The following is an 18870-nucleotide window of genomic DNA, read 5'->3' on the forward strand; positions in this document are numbered from 1 at the left end:
CCTTAAATTTTGAGTCACTCAGTTATGTTGCAAACAATTGAATATAAATATGCATTGTTTTGATACAGAACTAGGAAACCGATAGCTTTGTTGTCGTTGTTGCTGTTGTTGTTGTTGTTGTTTTTGTTGTTTTTGTTGTTCTACATGTCTTTTTGCGTATTGTGCAGCCCTTTAAGCGAGAGCGCGGATGCTGTGGGATCTGTGTTTAGTTGTCCCAGCTTCACAATCTGGAAAAGGTAGCTGAAAAAGATGGTTTATTACTACGATCAGTTTAGTCAGAGAGACCATGGCAGACTTGTGATCAGTTTGGTCGGGTCAACAAATAGCAACAACTAGAGAATTCAAGCAGATTAGTTTCCTTTGTTACTTAATTATGTTTATACAGTTTAAAATATTTAAACATTCAAGGTAATTATTTTTTACTTAAAATAATTTCATTTCATAAATAATATTTTTGAAAAATATGTTTTTTTTCAAAATTAAAAACCCCAATAAGAACTTCACCATTGGAATAGCAAAGTTTTAATTACTTTTTCACAATTTCTTATTTCAAAAAAGTACAACATATATTCTTAAAAAATTAAAAAACTCAAAATAGCATTTTCACCGTTGGAGAAGGTCTAAGAGGCGATACGTGTCGTTGTTTTATTGGCAAAACAAAATAATAGAAAAGGAAAAAAAAATTGGATCGATCAAATTTTATTTATTTTCCTCTCTCTCGCGTTAGAACTCCCGAATCGACAAAGTAAGAAGATGGAATTGAAGGATATGGAATCAGAGGAGGTTGGGGTCGGAGGAGATTGAATCGGCGGAGGAGAGATGGAACCAGAGGAGGTTGCGATTAGGTAAACGAATTAGGGTTGTTTGATTTTTGATCCCAAATTAGGATTCTTTGATTTTTGATTTTTGATCCCCAAATTAGGGTTCTTTGCAAGAATTTTTCTCTCTTTCATTTGATTTCACTTTTAGCTTCTTCAGTTTTGTGAGAGGTTGTTGGATTTGGTAGTAGAGCATGTCTTTCTTTTGGAACTTGGTGTTATATGACTTCAGTGGTTTGATTAGATTTGGGTCTGATTTGTTTCTCAATGAGTTGGATCCTTCACTGACCAAAGTTTATCTAAGAACAGGGTATGTTATTGCTCTTTCCTACTATGTATCATTGTTAGTCATGTCTTTTAAGTTTTAGTGAGAGTTAAATTATATCTGATCCCTTTTCTTTTTGGGTGTGATTTCTTGAAATTGTGTTTTGCAAGTTTTGTGCTTTCGCATTCCAAATTTAATATTTGTTGAATTTGTAATTTTAGGGATTTGATGTTGATTTCTGCAACCATACGTATAATGGGATAATGCCGGGTGGATGTAGTCCCTATGACAAACTCTTTGCAAAGGCTGGACTCCATTGTTACAATCTTGAAAAGGTTACTCTCTTAGATGGACTAATTCAGGAAGACATATCAAAGCTTGGGAACTCGTAAGTCCTTTCTTCATTTTCTTGGAACTGAAAGGTATCTGCAAGCTCTCTTACTCGATTCAGCTATTAGATTACATGATTTGTACACCAGGTAAGCCTAAATATCTTTCGCAAGTACTGTGGACCTGTCGACATTTGGCTGTCAATTTTATCCGCCAATAAACATCCAAGTAATGTAATCATCATAAACGAGCAGCCTTGGAAAAGCTTCAAAGCAATGGCACAACACTTAAGCCAGTGGGTTTGTTATGTCTCCACCAAATATGATATACTTACCTTTTTTTTTCTCTGACCTTGATGAATGTGAATGGTTTGTGATTCTGCAGGTTTCGGAAGCTTTTTGTTTCGTTTTCAAGCTACACATACACGAATACATTTAATAGAATCATTCTTTCAGTATTAATGTTTTTATTATGTTTTATATGTTTAAAAATTAATTAAAGGCAATATTTTCCTATTTTATAAAATCTTAAATGTTTAAACATTTATACTATTTCTATTCTATTTAAAAATTTTAAATTTCAAAAAACTATATTTTCAGAATTAAGAGTCCCAAAATTATAACCTACCATTGTAAAAGAAAATTTTAACTAAAAATCATGGGTTTTTATTTTCAAAACAGTACACAATTAATTCATAAAAAAAACTCAAACAGTATATAAGTACCCCAATATATGAACCTCCCATTAATATTGCTCTCAGCTCTTTTGGTATATATTTACATTTTTCTCAATATATTGCCTTTTTCTTATGTAAAAGGAGTATATTCAAATCTTATATATATGCCTTGTGAATAAAGAATAAAAGAGCCTAAGGTGAAAAAACACGGAGCTTTCTGACTAAATCCGGGGCTGAACGTGAATTAGCATAGGAATCATGTCATCCACGGATATGAAACCCAAATCCAAACCTGATGATAACCAAGTCATTTCGCGGAAGGCAGTGAGAGATCGATTACATGTGTTCATGAAAGGAGGTGGTTGCGGAGAATTATTTACAGCTTGTATAGGTGGTGATAAGGCGAAAGATAACCGGGAAGCCTGTTCGATGCTGGAAAAATGTATGAAGGCTCGCTCTGATTACTTTCAGCCGTTTTTCGCGTTGAGGAGAGATGGCGAAGAACTGATGGAGAGGGAGACCGAAGTCTTCCTCCATGCAAAGCCAAAGGACAACACATACACGCTGGTTGAAAAGTTCATGACAGGCGGACCTTGCAAAGAAGCCTTTATGGCTTGGAATGACTTCCGCAAAGAATGTAAGAAGACCGGGAGGTGTGAGAGAAGTTGTTTTAGTCCTACACCTGCTTTTAAAACCCTGGTCAAGTGTATGGAGGCTGATCGCTCTAATCACTATCACCCGTTTCTCGCGGTGTTCAAAACTGTTGAAGAACATCTTAAAAAGGAGATCATGGGCTGGGCTACGAGGGAGCAAGCCGATGCGAAGAAGGGTTAGATTAAAAACAATGATGAGTTAATTATGTAACTTTTATGCTTACTTTTTTTTTTTTTTTTTTTTTACATTTTCTTTATGCATGAATACTCTTTCTTCCTTTATTTATTTATTTATATGCTCCTAAAGATCATTATTTTTTAATTTGTTAAATGTCTCAGTCATCCTCTATTATTATTGATCTGGTTTATACATGCATCAAATCCTTTGTATATATTTAATATGACCTTTACTGAAACTTGAAATGTCATTTGCACATGTCTAGCTTATAGATTTAAGTAGTTTTTGATTGTGTGAATTCAGATGGATCTACCTAGCTAGGGTGCTAAATTGCTAATGCTAATTATCCATGATTCGAAGGTCGTGAATTTAAAGTTTTTTTTTCCAAAAGACTCCTATTAGCTACAAACTTACCAATTACCATGTAAGACTGTTAGGTTCAAATGTTTTCTTTAGTACTAATAAAACTAGATTAAGACCCGTGCTAGAGTACGGGTTGAAATTCATTTTATTTACATTGTAATTTTTTTATAAAATATAATTTATGTGATTGGTTTTAAAAGTTTTTTTGGATAAAATATTATGCAATAAAATCATATGTTAAATATGATGACTTGAAAAAGACACTTATTTTGTAAGATTTATATTGTTAATGATTCTAGATAAGTGTACGTGCTATAACGCTGGTTAAATTTTATTTTATACAAAATTTTGTATATTGTCTATTTTAAAATAAAATTTTAATATGTTTTATTAGTTTATGTACGTGAAGTTATTTCAACAATGTATATTCTATCTCATGACTTGAATGTCATTATAAGACATAATTTTGTGAATTTGGTTTTTAAAAAGCGAATTATTATATTATGAGTAATTTAATATATTGTTATATTTTTTGTTTTAATATACTTGTTTTTTTTTAATTCTTTCATATTATAGTGACATATTATTGACATTGCTATAACAAACCAATTTAGAATGTTTATAGTTTCTAACTTTAATATCGAGTTTCAACATTTTAAAAATATTTCAAAACAAATTATTTAAAGTTTATAATATTATATAAAATTGTAAAATTCAACAAAAAAGTATGAAATTGAATTTAAATATTCAAATTTTGACCCGTTACTCAGTAAAAATTTTAATTCAATAGATATTATTTTTAAAGAATAATCTTATTAAAAATCGAATATTTTATAGATTGAATCATTTATATTTGTTCTTAAAAATTCAACTTATGATATATCCGTAAATAAAACTATTTTTTAATTACAATAAATAATATGATAATTTATTTGTTTCACAAAATAGACTCATATATATATATATGAGAGGTGAAGTGTAATAATAATTAACAAATTAATATGTTAAGTTAGATATCAAATGATTTTATTTGATGAATAATTTAATAAAGAAAATTAATATGGTAAGTTAGATGATATCAAATGATTCTTTAGAATATTCTCTTTAAGATTTTTGTAAACAATAAATCCAAACTATACAAAAATATAAAACTTAATCTATAACCTATTTGTAACCAATTTATTAAAATTATATAGTATACAAAATAATGTTGTGTACTTCCGTTTTTATTATATAGGGTATTTTAGGATGTGAGTCATGTGACTATGTATGTAATGATATTATTGCAGATGGTTTTTCGAGTTTCCGTTGTCTACATGTCCCATAAGAAACAAATAAACAAAACGAAAAGAAGAAGAATCACCGATGGTTACTTGGACTAGGTTTACGTTTTGGGCTCTGAAAGCCCTTTAGAATCATATTTAAAAGAAACAATTTGGAAAGATAAAGAAACAAAAGTTTGGCCGAAAAAAAAAATGATAAGAAACAAAAAAGTGAACAAACGATCGATGGCTACTCATTGGAAAAAATTGTTTATAATGACTAATGAGTAGTACTTTTGACAGAGATTTGTTTACGAATATGAATAGTACATTTTACACGCAACAGTGTAACACACTGAAATCTAAACATTATTTTTGAAACTAACATCATGAATTAATGGATACAACATTATGGCTGGCGAATGTGTTTTTTGAGTTCCCCAACTTAGCAAGGAAAAACATATTCATCAGAAAATGAATACGTGTCTAAAAATAAGCAATAACAGGTAGATACAACAGAGATGGACCCTCGGGATTGTGACAAGAAAACAAAAAAAAGACTCTTGTTTCTTTGCGTCTCGTGAACCCTCCTCTCTTCCCCATTTCTGATTACCTATTTGCTTTTTGAGGTTTTCTCATTTTTCTCGTCATTTGTTCCACATCCTTAGTAAAATACTACGAATACACTTTGACCTTTTAAAACCATTCAAAACTTATCATATTCTGTAAATCTAGAGAAGTCTCGTACTACGGAAAGTTATGCACAAATCAGCGTTTTGTTTTTGTTTTTTTTTGGTAAAGAATATTCTTATAATTAAATTATGTTTTTGAAAGCAATTTTTGATGGCATATTGTACCAAACGAAACATTTTCAGTGACTTAGTTAGATATGAATACTTTACAATAGACATAACTTAGGTGATTGTATAATAGGTTAATCATTATCTTATAAACTAGAAAAGGATAAGGCGTGAGAAGGCATGTGAGACAGAGATGAGTTTCTATTATGTCCGTTGTGTGTTATGACTTATGACAAACAAATGGGTTAGTGGTCAATTTCAAAGGGATCACGGGATCATATATACTTCTCCAACATATACTTCCAAACCAATTATAAATTTTTCCATCACTTTTCTTTTTTTGTAAATTACAAATCAAACATTATATTTCTTCACGCATCATACCGTAAATTGATTCCCATATATATTATTAATCGGTTTTGACTTTGAATCTCTCATCATTTAACCGAAGATTTTCTCATAATCATAAACATTTACGGTTGGTGTATCATATATATACATCACATGTATGCGAATCTACGTTTGGTGAACCAAACACTATATATAATTTATATTCCCACACTTGGAGAACAGTAGTGACACACACACGTATATACACATACCGACATACGCACATATATATTCAAAAATGGTTACCAAAAGATAAGTGTATGCATGTGTATCCGCTTAATTATACATGTTGCAACAACCCATTGAACTAGCTCCTCTATAGCTTGTCGCGCATTAACAGATAAACGTCTATGTAATAGTGGTGGAGTTACAGCGCATGCATACATTAGCCATTATATACTTTTTTTATGCACCACCATTAGCCGTCATTAGTTTTCAATCATGTGCTTTATTCATCACTTTAGAATAAGCGTGTCATTTAGGTTGTAATTAGTAATTTTCGTTCTGAACCAATCCATAATATTTTGTTTTAAGACGTTTATAATTTCACTTTCTTGCATTATTTAAAATCATTTGCCAAGATTCTTCCGATTTTTTTTTTTTGGTTTTATATAATTTTATCACCACTTAAACTACGCAACGACAACAAACTTATTTTGTCTACCACTAAATTTTAAATTCAGATAAAGTCAACTTATTTCTTGTTTTTTCTCGATCAAAAAGCTAAAAGCAGCTCATACAATTTTGTACCTTCATAATGATTTTCTAATGTTTTGAAACCTTCTAAAACGATTTTATAGTAAAAGGACAAATAAAAATAAGAAAGAATAGACTACCAATTATTTCCACACACACTTGATTCTTTTCGTAATTTCGACAAACAAAAAGCGTTAACAACTACATTATATCACTACTCAATACTCTTTCATTACAGCCAATAACAAATAGGCTTATCTTATTGTATCTCTATCATGCACGCGTGAGAACCAAAAACGAAATAAAAAGACAATAATTTCTTTTCCAAGTAAAATTCCAAGTAAAAAAAAAAAAAAAATTAGAAGAAGAAGAATCTTTGATAAATATTTGATATAATGATCAATGTATTGCCTTATCAACACATCGATTAACTAGAGCCAACGCATTACTAGTCATCTTCTTTACGTCATCGACCCGTGCGCATACTTCATCCTTCCTCGGCTCATCGTGAATGTCTTTAAACCCGTCCGTACAAGTCTCCTCGTCGGTTAAAGCAGCACTGAGCCACGTCTGCACGTTACTCATTTGGAACCTGAACGACTCGAGAGAACCAGTCGAGACCAGCTCCCTCATCTGTTTCATCGAGCCTTTCATTTCGTCGACCGCGTCTTTAAGGTTATCGAAGCAGTCATGAAAAACGGCGGCTGCGGTTGGGTGGTGGGCACCCTCGTCTTGGCTCTCTGGTTGGGGAGTGGTGATGTTTGCGAGGTATGAGGCTAAGTCAATGGACTTGGTGAGAGTAACGGAGATTGCGGCTCGAGCCAAGAGAGCCGAGTCGTTGTGGACGGAGCCAGAGAAGGAGGAAAGAGAAGAGAAGCATACGTCAGGGTATAATGTGGTGTTGCAGCTAGTGCGGATGAAATCTGAGTCGTCTGATTGGGAACGGACGGTCAGGATTAATGGGAGGAAGGTGGCTAAGAAGAAGAAGAAGAGAAGTGGTTGATAAAGAGAAGGTTTCATGGTTTCTTCTGTTCTATGTGTGTTGGTTTTTTGTGACACGGAAGTGACTCTTTTTGGGTTATGGATGGTTTTGGTATTTGGGACCTCAGGTTTATATTTATACTGGAAAAACATGTAAATTAGGATTATAATCAATTTTGATGGGTTGGGGGATAATGTTGAAACCATCCGTCTAATGGGCCGATCTGGTCCGGAATAATGTATTTAACATATTTGGTGAATAGTAATGCAAACTCTTTATCATCTAGCTAGTCCACTAAGACCGGTATTACCGGTATATAGAGCAAGTAACTGAGTAAGTGAGGTAAGGCAAATCAAATTTAAGAAAAAAAAAAAAAATCAAAGTTAAGAGCTCTCATTGATACCATGGCATAAAGAAATGTATCAGACGGTGGTAGCTTTATCTATATACTAGTTGACTCATTTTATTGCATTCTTTTCGATCAATATAAGCTAAAAAATAGATCATACCCTGTAGTATAATAAAAAAATGAATGCAACTGTTTTAAAGAAGTGTTATAAATCGTTGGCTTAAATTGACTAATGAATGATTCATAAATCCACAAGAGGTATAGATCATGGATTGATTAACACAAGAACAATTACAAGGTGTGTGTGCGTTTGGCTTTTTTTTTTTTTTTTCTATTGGTTGTATCCAAGTAGCGTTGAAAGCAAAACAGTTTCAATTAATTTGTTTGGTTCCCAGTAATCTTGGCTTTACGTTTTTTTCTTTTAAGCAGCCGAAAAAATTGTTTTGCGCATTGAGCAAGGAAGATTAGATGCTTCAGCCGTCAGCTAGCTTTATGCAAATTGCAACATCCCTCGTTTTATAAGTCAACCTCGTATCTCCCACAAATCGTATCATATGGTTTATCATGCATGATTGAATGTATGTCAAATTGTCAACGTTTCATATCGTATATCCTAAGTTTATAAAATTCTACTTTTTCCCATCATATTATTGCTTACTAATACTTAAAAAGTATAGCCATTGAAACTGCTTCGTTTAAACTCATTAGGATATGTGAAACGATAACAAATTTGAACGATCAGATAATTGTTTAGACTAATGCATTTTTCAACTACAGTATAAATTAGTATATAATTACAATATATTAAACTAGTACTAGTGTTTTGTCCATGTTACATTATAAATTACATTCAAAGCTAATTTGAATGTTCACATCATTAGATAAAACTAAACAATCCCGTTTGGAGTTCGAATTAATTTTCTGATGTTATTCAGTTAACGTAGTCAAATTACGCACATTGGTCCATGAATAGGAACTTTAGATGTTAATAAGTATTACAAAAATCTTTTGAGAGTTGCTAACTTGCTATAAAACGCCGAGACGATATATAGTAAGTATGAACGAATATAAAAAGTAAATATTGGTTAATCCTCATGGATACGGTCGTATATGCGTAATTCCTAAAAAGCCTACATTATTGGGATGGATGATACTAAAATCAAAAATCTCACGTCAATCAAGCGTAATTACCCAACTGGAACTTGGTCCAATCCATTACATACACGTGGCGACTTTTCATTGATTCTTGTCTTTTTATTTGAGTATAAAAATATTAGCCCACTCCACGCTTCTCATTCGTCAATAACAAAAAAGAGAACCAAAGTGAGAAACATAAAATGGCGGGAAACTCATTTATGACTCCGGCGATTATGCTCGCCGTGCTTCTCCTTATATCACCGGAGATATACGCCGGACACGACTACCGCGACGCTCTCCGTAAAAGCATCCTCTTCTTCGAGGGTCAACGCTCCGGCAAACTCCCACCAGATCAACGTCTTAAATGGCGCCGTGACTCCGCCTTGCGCGACGGTTCCTCCGCCGGAGTGGATTTAACGGGAGGATACTACGACGCCGGAGATAACGTGAAGTTTGGATTCCCGATGGCGTTCACGACTACGATGATGTCGTGGAGCGTCATAGATTTCGGTAAAACGATGGGACCGGAGCTTGAAAACGCCGTGAAAGCTATCAAATGGGGAACGGATTATCTCATGAAAGCGACTCAGATTTCCGGAGTCGTCTTTGTTCAAGTCGGAGACGCTTACTCCGATCATAATTGCTGGGAGCGTCCCGAGGACATGGACACGCTTAGAACGGTTTATAAAATCGATAAAGACCATCCTGGTTCGGAAGTCGCCGGAGAAACCGCAGCCGCACTAGCAGCCGCGTCGATCGTGTTCGAAAAACGCGATCCAGCATACTCCAAGATGCTCCTGGACCGAGCAGCAAGGGTACTTTTATTACTTTAACGTTTCTTTTAATACGAACACAAATCGTGATTTTGTCCAAAAAAAAAGTGTTAGCAATTGGTTATTATACTTTGCTTGTGTGATAAATATTCTCTTTATTGGTTTCTAATCATGTTTCCGTACATTTTTGACCCACATGCATAAGATTTAGACCTACTATGAAGTATGAACTACTTTATTTTTGTTAGAAACGTACGAACCATTTCACATTACTTAATTAAAGAAACAAATTAAACTTTTGACTTTGTGTATTTTTTTTACCTATAATATGGAAATGTATAAACAGGTGTTTGCGTTCGCCCAAAAGTACCGAGGAGCGTACAGTGATAGTCTTTACCAAGCAGTGTGTCCTTTTTATTGCGATTTCAACGGTTACGAGGTAACTACAGATTTTACCAACGATATGACATTTCTTAATTTCATAAGCTTTAGTTAATGAAGTTGTGTGTATAGGATGAGTTGCTTTGGGGAGCAGCATGGCTACACAAAGCTTCAAAGAAACGTGTGTATAGAGAGTTCATTGTGAAGAACCAAGTTATTCTAAGAGCTGGAGATACGATCCACGAGTTTGGTTGGGATAACAAACATGCCGGGATTAATGTCTTAATCTCCAAAATGGTGTTAATGGGAAAAGCAGATTATTTTCAGAGTTTTACGCAAAACGCTGATGAGTTCATCTGTTCTTTATTGCCTGGAATCTCCCATCCTCAAGTCCAATACTCACAAGGTATTAAAATTTTAAAATTAATATATAGTTTATTTGATAATATTTTTTTGTGGTATTCTTGATCATATTGTACGTATACTTGTATCCATACTATACAGGAGGACTATTAGTGAAGAGTGGAGGGAGCAATATGCAGCATGTAACATCATTGTCGTTTTTGTTACTTACATATTCTAATTATCTAAGTCACGCCAAAAAGGTGGTGCAATGTGGTGATTTCACAGCTTCGCCTGCTCTTCTACGCCAAACCGCCAAGCGTCAGGTATAAAACTAATTAACCATCATAACTCTGTTTCACCATTGAGACGTTTAATCAACGTAAGTGTTAATGTGTATGGTGGCGTACGTTATAAAATAGGTGGACTACATACTAGGAGATAATCCGATGAAAATGTCGTACATGGTTGGATACGGTCCAAAGTTTCCACAGATGATTCACCATCGTGGCAGCTCGGTTCCTTCAGTCGTGGACCATCCTGGTCGTATAGGGTGCAAAGACGGTTCTCCTTACTTCCTCAGTCCGAATCCTAACCCTAACTTACTGATTGGTGCCGTCGTTGGTGGCCCTAATGTCACTGACGATTTTCCTGATTCGAGACCCTACTTTCAGCTGACCGAGCCGACGACTTACATCAACGCACCTCTGTTGGGCCTTCTTGGTTACTTTTCGGCCCGTTCTTAGATTTCACACCTCAAAAGCAATGAGGTCTACAAAGATTATGATGATTATCTTCTTGTTAGAGTAAAAACTCTAGTGTTGTGCTGATTACTAGACCACCCTACCAGATGTTGACAATTCTTAATGTTTTTACACTTTATAAACCATAAGAATTAGTCAATCATAAGAAATTTTATTCCACAAATCATTGTTGAATGTACCAAAAATATATTTGTAATTTTTGAAGATAACTAAAAGAAAACGAAAAGAACATACCTGAGGCGACTTTTAAAGCGATTAGAACTTCGTAACCCTAATCGCCGCCGTCGGTTGGCCTCACGCCGGCAGATGAGAAATTTGATATGGCGAAAAAGAAAGGACGTCCCCCGCAGAGATCCCACCCATGTACCTCGAAGTTTGCTCGTGTCCTCACTGCATCCGCGCCCTCATTCAGCGGAGATATGAAAGCTCCTCCCGGCGAGAGAGCTGATCCGGTCAATCCTCCCACTGCTTCACTCCCTACAGCTAGTTCGGTTGAGATTAAGGGATCCTCTCCCTCTTCTCCTGAAGTAGCTACCACTCCTTCTAGATCTGATCCAATATCAGAAACTCTGGGACATTCAGTTCAGCTTGAGGCAGAGGGAACATCATTCCAGCCTCCGGAAGTGAGTTTGTCCGCTACTCAGCCTCCTTGCGCCATGGTGGAGCCCCTTACCTCTGCTACAGCTCAACACTTCACTCAGAATCCGATTTCAACGGACCCAGATCGAAGAAACCTTTCCTCAAATAACACCACGATTTCCGACTCATCCCACCACCCAAAACCTCCAATAGCGTGGGCCACCTCGTTCAAGGCTTCCCTCATGAATCTGCAGCAAATGGACCCTCCGTCGTTTATGGAGGATGGCACTCCGGTGGTGATAGCTCCACCATCTGTCTTGCTAAAATCTGTTGAGATGTGGAAGGGGCACCTAGTCGCTCAATTCCACAGTCTCTGTCCTCCGGCTGGCAGGATTTTTACTGATCTGAACCCTATATGGGGACGATTTGGTGACATCACTGTTCGGATCATCTCCGAGTCTGCCGGTCTAATCTTCATTCCTTCCCCCTCCACTCGTCAGTGGGTTGGTGACGTCGGCTTTTGGCAAGCGGGCAACTGCTCTTGCACAGTTCACCCCTGGTCGCCAGAGGGTCTCATGGAATTACAGGAACTCCAAACTGCCCTTACCTGGGCAATTTTGAAGAACGTCCCCCCTCAACTATACTCCCTACAAGGCCTCAGCGTTATCGCTAGTGGTATTGGTAAACCTCTTCACACCGAAAAATCTCGATTGGATCCAATCAACATTGGTGCTACCAAGGTGAAGGTCGTTATCAAACTCAACACCCCTCTCCCCTCCATAGTGGTAGTTAAGGATGTCCAAGGAAATTCCGTTCGTGTGGCAGTGGAGTATCCTCGCCCGCCTCCCAAGTGTCTCAATTGTGAGAGATATGGACATCTCCTAAGCCGATGCCCAAAGCCCTTGATGAATAACTTGCCTTTCAAGAAGGACTTACCATTGTGCTCTAAGGAAGTAACCCACCCCTCGGTCATCCTCCAGTCACCCTCTCCACTTCTTGTAGAATCCCAAGCTCCCGGTAATGATTAAGATGGGACTCAAGGAAAAAAACCTAGTAGGCGGCGATCTCGTTCCAAGAAGAGGTCCAAAAGTACACCCCCTCCTCTTACTCCCCGAACAGCATCAAAACCTCCTTTGCTATCCTCTACGGACAACAAGGACAAGTTCAAGTGGGTGGCCAAAGCGGATATCAAATCAGTAGCAGTCTCCGAATCCCCTCTCCTGGGTAACCCCACCTCAATCTTACCGGATACTACTTATCCCATTGTTAAACTTCAGAGTCTAACCGCGGGGATCGTGACCAAGGAAGCTAAATCAGGGAAGTTAGATGGTGGCGACGATCCAGTCTTCCCTATTCCCCCAGGTTGGGAAGAATTGTCTGCCAAGGCCAAGAAAAAACACCAAAAAATCTGGCATAGTCAGGTTAGAGCCAAGAATTCTAGAACTCCTGTCTCGTCCCGAGGGGAAGCCTCGAGCGAGCAGCCCCCTTTTTGAAAGCAGAGGCTTCCCCCCCCCTTTTTTTTGTTATATTATGACGACATTTTGTTGGAACATAAGAGGCTTAAATAGCCACTCTCGTCAACGGATAGTTAGAAGCTCGATAGCTTCAAATAACCTTTTGGTAGGCGGTATTTTAGAAACTCGGGTGGTAGAGGAGAATGCCACTAGCATTTTGGCCGCAGCTTTTCCTGGTTGGAGGATGGATAATAATTATTGCTCCGCTCCCTTGGGAAGAATATGGATAGTGTGGCACCCCTTTGTAACAGTGATTATCTTTAAAAGAACGGCTCAGCTTATCCTTTGCAGTATCAAATTACCTGACCTTTCTCAATCGTTCGCAGTGGCTTTCATCTATGGCAAGCATACTGTTCTGGACAGGAGAACCTTGTGGGAGGACATAAGCACTCTCATCTCTACAACTCCACTTTCAACTGCCCCTTGGATGCTTGTAGGTGATCAAGCAAATGATTGTCACTTACTATTCCCATCTCTTAGGATCTTCAAACAGCTCTGTTACTCCCTTCTCGGTGGAGCATATCCAATCTATTCACCCCTTCAGATGTGACTCGGCTCTTGCAGCTCAACTTTCTTCAATTCCATCCGATCAGGAAATTATTTCAACCATCTTCTCTATGCCAAAGGACAAAGCACTAGGGCCAGATGGCTTCCCGATGAAATTCTTCTGGGAAACGTGGGCACTGGTAAAGGATAGCACAATAGCGGCAGTTCGAGAGTTCTTTCTAACTGGACACCTCTTAAAAATATTCAACTCCACGGCCATCACTCTCATACCTAAGACTCCTGGAGCAGATCATCTCTCCCAGTTCAGACTTATTGCTTGTTGCAACACGGTTTATAAAGTCATTACTCGCTTGATCTCTAACAGACTCAAGATGTTTATCTCTCAAGCTGTTCAGGGTAATCAAGTGGGGTTTATAAAAGGGAGACTGCTTTGTGAAAACGTCTTATTGGCATCAGAATTGGTGGAAAACTTTCAAACTCCAGGGCATACTACTAGGGGATGCCTCCAAATCGACTTAACAAAAGCTTACGACAACGTTAATTGGGAATTTCTCATTAATATCCTGATCGCTTTAGATCTACCTCCTCAGTATCGCCTTCCATGGAGAGCTAATAGGCTACTTTCAGGGGAAGAAGGGTATCAGACAAGGGGACCCAATGTCGTCTCACTTATTTGTCCTTGTCATGGACATTTTAGCCAAATCCTTAAACAAAAGTGTCTTAAATGCAAGATTCCAACCTCATCCTCAATGCTCAGTCCCTATCATTACCCATCTAAGCTTTGCAGATGATGTTTTGGTGTTCTTTGACGAAACACAATCTTCATTATAAGGGATTTTGGAGATCCTAGAGGAATTCAAATCCGGCTCCGGGCTAGGGATAGATAGACAAAAATCTGCCCTTCTAATTGACAGCGACGATGAGGACAGATGCAGGTCTCTTGCAATGATCTGCGGTGTCTCCCAAGGAACCTTACCGGTTAGATACCTTGGAGTTCCCCTAATGGCATAAAAGATGAAGAAACAGGACTACCAACCTCTCATCGACAAAATCACCAACAAATTCACCTCCTAGACAGCAAGACACCTCTTTTTTGCAGGCCGATTACAACTCCTCAAGTCAGTTATTTACTCAACCATTAATTTCTGGTCTTCCATATTCCTCCTACCCAACCAATGTCTGCTAAGGTTGGAACAAATGTGCAATGCCTTCCTCTGGAAAGGGGTCCCCAACTCAGCTCACGGGGCAAAAATAGCATGGGAAACTGTTTGCACGCCAAAAGAAAGTGGTGGTCTCGGTATGCGACGGCTTGCAGACTGGAACAAGGTATTAGCCCTAAAGCTAATATGGCTTCTCTTTTCTGCGGCAGGTTCCTTATGGGTCTCGTGGGTCAGACTCCATCTGATTGGAAATAAGAACTTCTGGGAGTTAAATCCTGATACTGCAGGAAGCTGGATTTGGCGTAAACTCTGTAAGCTTCGCCCTCTAGCCAGACAATTCATAGTGTGTGAGATTGGCTCGGGTGAAACCGCAAACTTTTGGCTTGAGAATTGGACTGGTCTTGGTCCCTTGATAGATTTGGCTGGCCCAACTGGACCTTAGACTGTTGGCTTACCAATAGATGTGGTTGTAAAAGATGTTGTGCGAGAAGATAACTGGTGGATTGCCTCTAGCAGAAGCAGGAACCCGATCATAGCTCTCTTGAAAATCAGTCTGCCACCGGTTCCAAATTTATCCGATTGTGACCATGATGATATTTTTCTTTGGAAAATAGGTCAACAACCGCCTTCAAATATCTTCTCAACGACCAACACCTGGATTGTCCTGCATCCACCGGCAAATCCAGTTTCCTGGCATAAAGCAGTGTGGTTTAAAGATCACATCCCAAAACATGCCTTTATTTCCTGGGTAGCGACTTGGAATCGCTTGCACACCCATGACCGCCTAAGGAATTGGGGTCTTGCTACCCCGTCAGTTTGCGTCCTGTGCACTACTCATGATGAGTCGCGTGACCATCTGTTCTTCAATTGTGAATACAGCTCAGCAATTTGGTCATACTTCACTCGTCGAGCAAGTTTGAATCCTCCAGCTCCTTTCATGAACTCCCTGATATGGCTTAAATCAGTTTCACCAAACAAGAACATTGCAACTATTATCAAGCTGGCCTATCAAGCTTCCTTATATTTTATTTGGAAGGAACGGAACCTTCGAATTCACACCGGGATATCTAGACCACCCCGACTTATCATCAAGGAGATTCAGCTAATTCTTCGAGCCCGCCTCAATCCACTCTCTCTCACCAGAAGCTCTAACGCCCCGGGGGACTCTCTCCTATGCACCTGGTTCGCCTTATTTCAACCTTCTTCAACTGGATCGTCGCAAGGGTAAGCGGTTTATCTTTCTTCTTATATCACTGTTGTATTGGCCTGTGGCCTTTTTTTGGTTTTTAAGTCTTGTAACCGTACCTTATAAGATATCAGTATTTAAATATATATATATATATATATATATATATATATATATATATATATATATATATTTGTAATCACAAATTGTTCATCTTAATTCATTTGGAAGCAAAAATGCAGTCTGAATTGAATATCGTTCTTTACATTTCGGAGTTTCAATGTTATTTCGATGGTTTAGAAGATTTTTTTTAGTTAAACATATTAAGATTTAGATTTCAATGACATTTAGGAAGATTTATACCATAAGTTCCCTCAATTGAAATAATCTAAAGACTCATTAAAACTCAATTCCTTCAAAATATTTGATTGAATACACATTCCTTAATTTTGAAAGCAACACCGAAGAATGAATTTGGTATTTTACATTAATTGGTTCTCCAAATTACACACGAACTAATAAATGTATAGAGCAATTATAAGAATCATTAATGTTTTTTAATCATGGGAGTAAGGGAGAAACGAAGAGTAATAATGGGAGAAAAGGAGGAGACAAGAGTAATTAATGTTTAATGACCAAACGTCCAAACTCCGAACCCAAAATTAAAAGTTTTGTAAAAATCATTAACATTTAGGAATTTGTCTTCTTTGGGCGGCTCCTTTCCGCTTAACACAAAGAACGCTATTTTGTCTCCTCCACAAGCCCTTACCCATCTCATCTCATCTCATCCCTCAGACATTTCGTCAAACAGATGGTGTTCGCTCCGACACAGTTAACGAACTAAGTAGGGGTGTTTAGGTTTTTTTCCGTTTAGAAGGGGAGGGGAGAAAGAGGGAAGAAGAAGAGGGTCTTACTTAGCCGAGTGATGTGATAGAGATGGAAGGAGTTGAGCTAGAACTAGAGAGAAGAAGCAAGTTCTTGAACAGCTTGATACAGAAGAAGAAGGCCAAAGAACATCAAGATCAGAAAGATGAGTTTAATGTTCGAGTTAGGGCTTCAGATATGCCTTTGCCTCAACAAAACAGAGCCTTTAGTTTGTCTCGTGAGATTTTGAATGCTACGCCTGGGAAGGCTGATAACAAACGACTCGCTCTTGCCCTCAAAAAGGTTAGATCTTTTTCTCTCTTCTGATTTCTCTGTATCTGGGTTGAATTGGATTCACTGAAGGTTACGTATTGTGGAGTGAGTTTTGAAATTTGATTACTGCTTTTGGGGTTTTAGGGCTAAGTCTCAAAGTCTCATGCTTTCTGTGAAAAATGTGGGGTTATATTGTCTTTTTCGTTCTTGATTGGTTTGAAGATGTGTGTAAGTTGTTATGTGATGAATCTTGAATTTGGATTTTCGTTTTTGTGTACTTGCAGAGTATTGAATTTCATATATGGTCCCATATATTGTTGTTTTCTTTTCTATTTGTAGCTTCTTCTTTTTAGTCTACTTGACTTGGTCGTTTTTGTGTTGCAAGGATCAGTTTAGTATAAGTGTGATCTTTGTGACGAGTCTTGAAACTGGATGTTCTTGTTGCTTATTGAGATGATTTTGGAGCTGAATTAGGCCATGACTTATGAAGCCTAGCATGCACCATTTGTGCTGTTAGATTTAGATGCTATCTAATGATAAACTCTGAAGCATGTTTGCCAATTGCCGTAGGGTTTGAAACTTGCCCATATACAACCTTCTTTACAGAACTTGGTTGTCTTCTGATAAACCAGTTTGGCATTACTACCCCATATATAGAGTTGTCCATTTATGCATTTTTTTTTGCATAGTGTATATATGACTCATTGTTTGATGATTATAACTTTACAATGTGAGGATAATATTCCTTCTTAGAGGGGCTTTGATGATTAGCTTTTGGTTTTAACTTGTGGACCGAAATGGAGCACTTTTTGATTGCTAGAAATTTGTGAATCCCTCATTTTTTATCATATTCGACTAGGTAGAGACATTGATTGATTCATACATTGTTTTTATGAAGTGGTTGAGTTAAAAAAAAAAAGATAGTGCTCACTCTGGTTGCAGCTTACTGTTTTTCTCAGTGTTCATTAATTAATCTCTTAATAATGGCTACTACCCTTATCTTTTTATGATTGACATACGAGTCAGCTTCTGCTGTTTGTCTTGTTTTATCTTCTTGTTCTGGTAATGGATCTCTTATTTCGAAAGAGACCTACATATGTTTCTTTTCTCCTATTTTTCTCCTAACTTAAGCTTCTATGTTAGCCACTAAAGTGAGTTTTCCATCTGTCTTACATTTTCAGGACTTCGATTCAGCCTACGGCCCGGCATGGCACTGCATTGTTGGGACAAGCTTTGGTTCATACGTGACTCATTCCATTGGAGGATTCATATATTTTCAGATCGACAAAGTTTACGTTCTTCTCTTCAAAACCGCAGTGGAGCCGTTAGATCAAAAATGAGACAAAAGCTGATGATCCCTCTCCTTCCCTTTCAATCTCTCTTGTCATTGTAGTATTCACCACTCTTGTGTAATTCACAGGGTTAATATCTCCCCTGCCTAGACGAAAAAATCTTTGTGGCTCGGCTCCTTATTGTGTAATTAGAAGTGACTTTTTTTCTCTTGTGAATTATTGTTTCCACTTCACAACAATGCAACAACATATTCTTCTTCTTCTAACAACTTCTCTTTAGTGGATTGAGTTTAAAAATAGTTTTTAGGACTTTAATTGTCGGATTAATTGGTACTA

General features: G+C 37.3%; 6 protein-coding genes and 1 long non-coding RNA gene across 7 annotated transcripts; 6 read left to right on the forward strand and 1 right to left on the reverse strand.

Annotated features, from left to right (window-relative positions):
- The first annotated feature begins 992 nt into the window (after window positions 1-992).
- LOC104741038 (uncharacterized) lies at window positions 993-1885 on the forward strand. Its single transcript, XR_015579231.1, has 4 exons — window positions 993-1128; window positions 1305-1471; window positions 1563-1708; window positions 1798-1885. It is a non-coding gene; the product is annotated as an uncharacterized LOC104741038 (long non-coding RNA).
- A 314-nt stretch (window positions 1886-2199) lies between these two features.
- On the forward strand, window positions 2200-3064 carry LOC147928030 (uncharacterized). The gene has a single exon (XM_087483001.1). The coding sequence runs from the start codon at window positions 2348-2350 to the stop codon at window positions 2921-2923; it is 576 nt and encodes a 191-aa protein (XP_087339127.1). The 5' UTR covers window positions 2200-2347; the 3' UTR covers window positions 2924-3064.
- A 3510-nt stretch (window positions 3065-6574) lies between these two features.
- LOC104741040 (21 kDa protein-like) lies at window positions 6575-7618 on the reverse strand. Its single transcript, XM_010461808.3, has one exon. The coding sequence runs from the start codon at window positions 7563-7565 to the stop codon at window positions 6831-6833; it is 735 nt and encodes a 244-aa protein (XP_010460110.2). The 5' UTR covers window positions 7566-7618; the 3' UTR covers window positions 6575-6830.
- A 1444-nt stretch (window positions 7619-9062) lies between these two features.
- On the forward strand, window positions 9063-11390 carry LOC104741041 (endoglucanase 4). The gene is made up of 5 exons (XM_010461809.3): window positions 9063-9714; window positions 10019-10111; window positions 10186-10459; window positions 10558-10721; window positions 10818-11390. Exons 1-5 carry the CDS (start codon window positions 9100-9102, stop codon window positions 11139-11141), a joined length of 1470 nt encoding a protein of 489 aa, XP_010460111.1. The 5' UTR covers window positions 9063-9099; the 3' UTR covers window positions 11142-11390.
- A 1878-nt stretch (window positions 11391-13268) lies between these two features.
- LOC147928031 (uncharacterized) lies at window positions 13269-14770 on the forward strand. The gene is made up of 3 exons (XM_087485988.1): window positions 13269-13689; window positions 13733-14434; window positions 14592-14770. The coding sequence occupies exons 1-3, from the start codon at window positions 13269-13271 to the stop codon at window positions 14768-14770; spliced, it is 1302 nt and encodes a 433-aa protein (XP_087342114.1).
- Window positions 14771-14956: 186 nt separating this feature from the next.
- Window positions 14957-16147, forward strand: LOC109128666 (putative ribonuclease H protein At1g65750). The gene is given in 1 exon segment (XM_087485989.1): window positions 14957-16147. A coding segment is annotated over 1 exon segment (1191 nt).
- A 581-nt stretch (window positions 16148-16728) lies between these two features.
- On the forward strand, window positions 16729-18800 carry LOC104741042 (dynein light chain 1, cytoplasmic). Its single transcript, XM_010461811.3, has 2 exons — window positions 16729-17272; window positions 18424-18800. The coding sequence occupies exons 1-2, from the start codon at window positions 17042-17044 to the stop codon at window positions 18580-18582; spliced, it is 390 nt and encodes a 129-aa protein (XP_010460113.1). The 5' UTR covers window positions 16729-17041; the 3' UTR covers window positions 18583-18800.
- The last annotated feature ends 70 nt before the right edge of the window (window positions 18801-18870 follow it).

This window comes from Camelina sativa, chromosome 14 (genome assembly GCF_030686135.1).
Source record: "Camelina sativa cultivar CO46 ecotype springtype chromosome 14, ASM3068613v1".
Classification (NCBI taxonomy): domain Eukaryota; kingdom Viridiplantae; phylum Streptophyta; class Magnoliopsida; order Brassicales; family Brassicaceae; genus Camelina; species Camelina sativa.

What these genes read in the sequence shown, in the direction of transcription:
- LOC147928030 (XM_087483001.1), top strand. Translation starts at nt 2,348, where the DNA reads ATGTCATCCACGGATATGAAACCCAAATCCAAACCTGATGATAACCAA.
- LOC104741040 (XM_010461808.3), bottom strand. Translation starts at nt 7,565, where the DNA reads ATGTTTTTCCAGTATAAATATAAACCTGAGGTCCCAAATACCAAAACC.
- LOC104741041 (XM_010461809.3), top strand. Translation starts at nt 9,100, where the DNA reads ATGGCGGGAAACTCATTTATGACTCCGGCGATTATGCTCGCCGTGCTT. An exon ending in TCCTGGACCGAGCAGCAAGG is followed by an intron (nt 9,715 to 10,018) that starts GTACTTTTATTA and finishes ATGTATAAACAG; the next exon opens with GTGTTTGCGTTCGCCCAAAA. An exon ending in TCAAGTCCAATACTCACAAG is followed by an intron (nt 10,460 to 10,557) that starts GTATTAAAATTT and finishes CATACTATACAG; the next exon opens with GAGGACTATTAGTGAAGAGT.
- LOC147928031 (XM_087485988.1), top strand. Translation starts at nt 13,269, where the DNA reads ATGACGACATTTTGTTGGAACATAAGAGGCTTAAATAGCCACTCTCGT. An exon ending in TGCCCCTTGGATGCTTGTAG is followed by an intron (nt 13,690 to 13,732) that starts GTGATCAAGCAA and finishes CCCATCTCTTAG; the next exon opens with GATCTTCAAACAGCTCTGTT. An exon ending in CAATGTCGTCTCACTTATTT is followed by an intron (nt 14,435 to 14,591) that starts GTCCTTGTCATG and finishes CTTCATTATAAG; the next exon opens with GGATTTTGGAGATCCTAGAG.
- LOC104741042 (XM_010461811.3), top strand. Translation starts at nt 17,042, where the DNA reads ATGGAAGGAGTTGAGCTAGAACTAGAGAGAAGAAGCAAGTTCTTGAAC. An exon ending in TCGCTCTTGCCCTCAAAAAG is followed by an intron (nt 17,273 to 18,423) that starts GTTAGATCTTTT and finishes TTACATTTTCAG; the next exon opens with GACTTCGATTCAGCCTACGG.